Source organism: Cariama cristata, unplaced genomic scaffold (genome assembly GCF_000690535.1).
Source record: "Cariama cristata isolate BGI_N322 unplaced genomic scaffold, ASM69053v1 scaffold20409, whole genome shotgun sequence".
Classification (NCBI taxonomy): domain Eukaryota; kingdom Metazoa; phylum Chordata; class Aves; order Cariamiformes; family Cariamidae; genus Cariama; species Cariama cristata.
The window spans coordinates 58,049-61,355 of record NW_009636618.1 but is presented as its reverse complement, the minus strand read 5'-3'; the positions used below and the strand labels follow the sequence as shown (position 1 = coordinate 61,355).

Below are 3,307 nucleotides of genomic sequence, written 5' to 3'. Positions count from 1 at the left end.
ACAGGAGGAGTGTCCTTTAAAGCAGGCTTTGCTATCTTAATTTTTGTTTTCTCTGTGAAAGGACTTGCAACAGGCTTAATGAGCTACGAAATGTGATAGCTCACAGAATTCTCCCATTCATGTGCAGCTCCGTGTGGTTTCCGCCAGACCTGGGTTTTTGGAAGCTTATTCAATTACTCTACTCTTCAGGTTTGCGTTTGTGAAAAACAGTGATGGAGTACAGTGCCACAGGTCACTTCTGATTAAACATCCCATCCTTCTCACAGACATTTAGCTCAGAATCCATTTGTGTGCGACTGCCATTTGAAGTGGCTGGCTGATTACCTGCAGGATAATCCGATAGAAACCAGCGGCGCTCGATGCAGCAATCCGCGTCGCCTTGCCAACAAACGAATCAGCCAGATCAAGAGCAAGAAGTTCCGCTGCTCAGGTAATTCATTTATCCAGGCTGTACTGCACTTTCAATTCAGAAATAAGCAGGTCCAGAGAGCCTACTAATCGAATCTGCAGGACAGTGTTTGCTATAATGGATGTTATGGAGCATCTTTTAAAATTAAATTTGGAAAATTCAGTTAGTTCTCCAGAAAGCCAATTACCTTATGGATTAAAAAAAAAGGCAGGGCAGTCTATAGGCTGTCTTCTGTGTGTCTCTTAAAAACAAAGAAAAGAAAAAAGAGAAAAGCTTGTGACGTTTAATTTTAAAGAATTACTAGGTTGTAAAATGTCTAAGGAAAACGATGAAGATGTATATGAATCCATGTGGCAAATGTCATATTTTGAAGGGGTGGAAGGTGGTTGGATCGTCATTTGTATTCAGGCAGAACTCTTATTGACCTTAATGAGAGCTGAGCTCAAGTAAGTTCTCATACCTAAAAGGCTGAGAACAGTATGAGTGAGATTTTTATACCACTGGCAATGGGCATTTCTGACCTAGAATGTGAGTGAAGCTGGGGGTGAGGGGATTGCATCAATTCATATGCTTTCATAGAATGATTTTTTTCTGTATCCACAAGTAACATGCACTAAATCAAGTAAAACTGCCATTGAAGTTGGTAAGATTTTTGGGTTTACTAAGTTTTGAATAAAAACTCGCATCACAGTTCAGGCAAAGATTTTGTGTTGTGAGCTAGATGGAAAAATGTTTCCATCTGAAAATAACCTCTGAAGTAACGTAAACATATTTTTCTCAGCCCTATCCGTTCTTTATTTATGGTTTGCCTATCAGTAAAAGGACATTTATTGCCTTATACAGCACAATTAAGCAGCCTGCTTCTTCATGTGTGTTTTTTTTTTAATTGGTTATATGTATTTTAGATTACTGCATTTTTGTATACTGTAAAGACAAGCAGGTTTCAGTGAGCAAATCTATTAGTGTGTACTGAGAAGAAAAATTACTGTTATTGATGGACTACCTTGCAATGTTTTCTATAAAAATTACTATGATTTTTCTCTTTTTTCTCTGAAAAAAAACAAACAAACAAACAAAAACCACTCGATGATTAATTGTGTTCCTGGTGGTAAAAGATTAATGACTCTAGATGGGGATGCAGCATGAAACTTAATGGCAGCAGCCCAAAACAAGCCGTTGTGCTTTGTGTATCTCTGCGAGTAATATGCTGAGCTAAATCTTCTCTTTATAGGGAAAATGAAATAAAGATAACTTCATTTGCAGTCAAGCTTTCTTGGGCATGCTTGTTAAAGTCTTCAATCACTTGTGACTCAGGCCACAAAATTTGTAACCACAACTGAAATTGTGACATACATTTATCTAGGTTTTTGGATTGTGTCCATCATGCTAACAAGATAATTAGTCAGTAATATTTGTATTTAAAGAAACTAGAAATGAAAATGCATAAATATAATTTAGAAAGGAAAGCAGACTGCTGAAACAGATCAGTATAAATCTGTACCCTATTTGCCGTTGTTGTTTTCTTCTGCTTTTATTAATAGGCTAGAGAAATTAATGTTATATGTGTGCGTGCATGCCTTGAACAATGGTACAGGCTATTGGATAAGGCAAACACCATCTGATATCATTTATGAAAGGTCATAGCTAAGAAGAGCAACAATGCAGAAAACAGTACCTAGTGATGTTCAGAATAATATTTTGTGTGAGTTCTTATCTTGGGGGTCTTTTCCTTGAGGCATTAGGCTGTTTTTTTGCTTGGCCTCCAGTTCTACGAGTATATCAAAACCACATGGAAAAGGCATAAACCTGACTTATGAAGGAGGAGAGCAGGGATTGTACAGCTTCAGAACAGAGATTTCAGCTGGATGAAAATTAATGCTATTCAAAAGCTCAACAGAGAAGATACCCTTGCCTGTAGAGTCTCCAGATGGCGATAAGATACATTGAACTCGACTTGCTGTATGCTCACATGAGACAGGGGGAACGTCCAATGGTTTTAGAAGAATCTTAGTTTGTAAATCAATCCAGAGAACAGACATCCTTGGCACCTGTTTTGCTCAAGTTGTCCCTTTGAATCATGACTGCTTCAGACTTGGCATTTAGCAGGAATTTTCCATGTTTTCATTTTGAGGAATATGTTTCATCCCAGGATTTAATGCAGCATGTCTCTGTGCAGAAAAGTCCATGAGGTATGAATCTTTACCTTTCAAAGGCAGACTATTGAGCCGTGCTTTGTGTTATCCAGGGATGAGCCTGCACAGTCCCACTGGGATGGCAGTGCTTAGTAAATTGTCAGTGTCCTTGCTGACTGTGAGATTCTCCCTGTCAAGTTTTTACATCTTTTGCTCAGTATATGAGGAAAGAATTTTATTTTAAATCCTTTTGTAAATTTGCGTCTCTCTTCTCCAAGGGTTCTTGTTTCAAGGTCCTGATATTTTTGTGTAGTTTGTTTAATATGTTTGGTACATGTCAGTGGTCAGAAAGATGGTTTTGTGGGGGAAAATGCAGTGAATATGAGGGGTTGCTTAAAGAAGCAATGTGAGGGATGGTGAGGGATTTTATCCTGACCTGGTCTTTGACCTTTGAGAAGTGATGAGGATGCACAGAAAGTGTGAGCTCTGTGGGAGCGGAGGTACTCAGCCAGTGTCAGAATCACACCCATGAGTAGTTAAACTTAAGTGAGCGTAATACTTGGACATCAAGGAAAGGACCAGTTCTGAAGTCATAAAATTCTGAGATTGTCCTGAATCTATGTTTTCTCCACATTCACTTGGATTCTACAAAATATCATAAAGGGTACTGTCAGGAAGGACCTGGCATGACAAAAAATATGATTGTTCAGTAAATTAAGAGAAGAAAGGGAAGTACTTTTTGTATGAGGATAGGAGAGAGGAGTGG

The 3,307-nt window shown here is 38.4% G+C and overlaps 1 protein-coding gene across 1 annotated transcript in view; it reads left to right on the top strand.

Moving 5' to 3' along the window:
- Nucleotides 1–266: 266 nt before the first annotated feature.
- Nucleotides 267–3,307, top strand: part of LOC104167664 (slit homolog 3 protein-like) — a gene marked incomplete at its 5' end in the record, with an annotated part of 58,013 nt that continues 54,972 nt past the window's right edge. Inside the window, one exon of the mRNA XM_009707985.1 lies at nucleotides 267–430. Within this exon, the coding sequence (XP_009706287.1) occupies nucleotides 267–430 (164 nt within the window). The remainder of the gene's footprint in view (nucleotides 431–3,307) is intronic.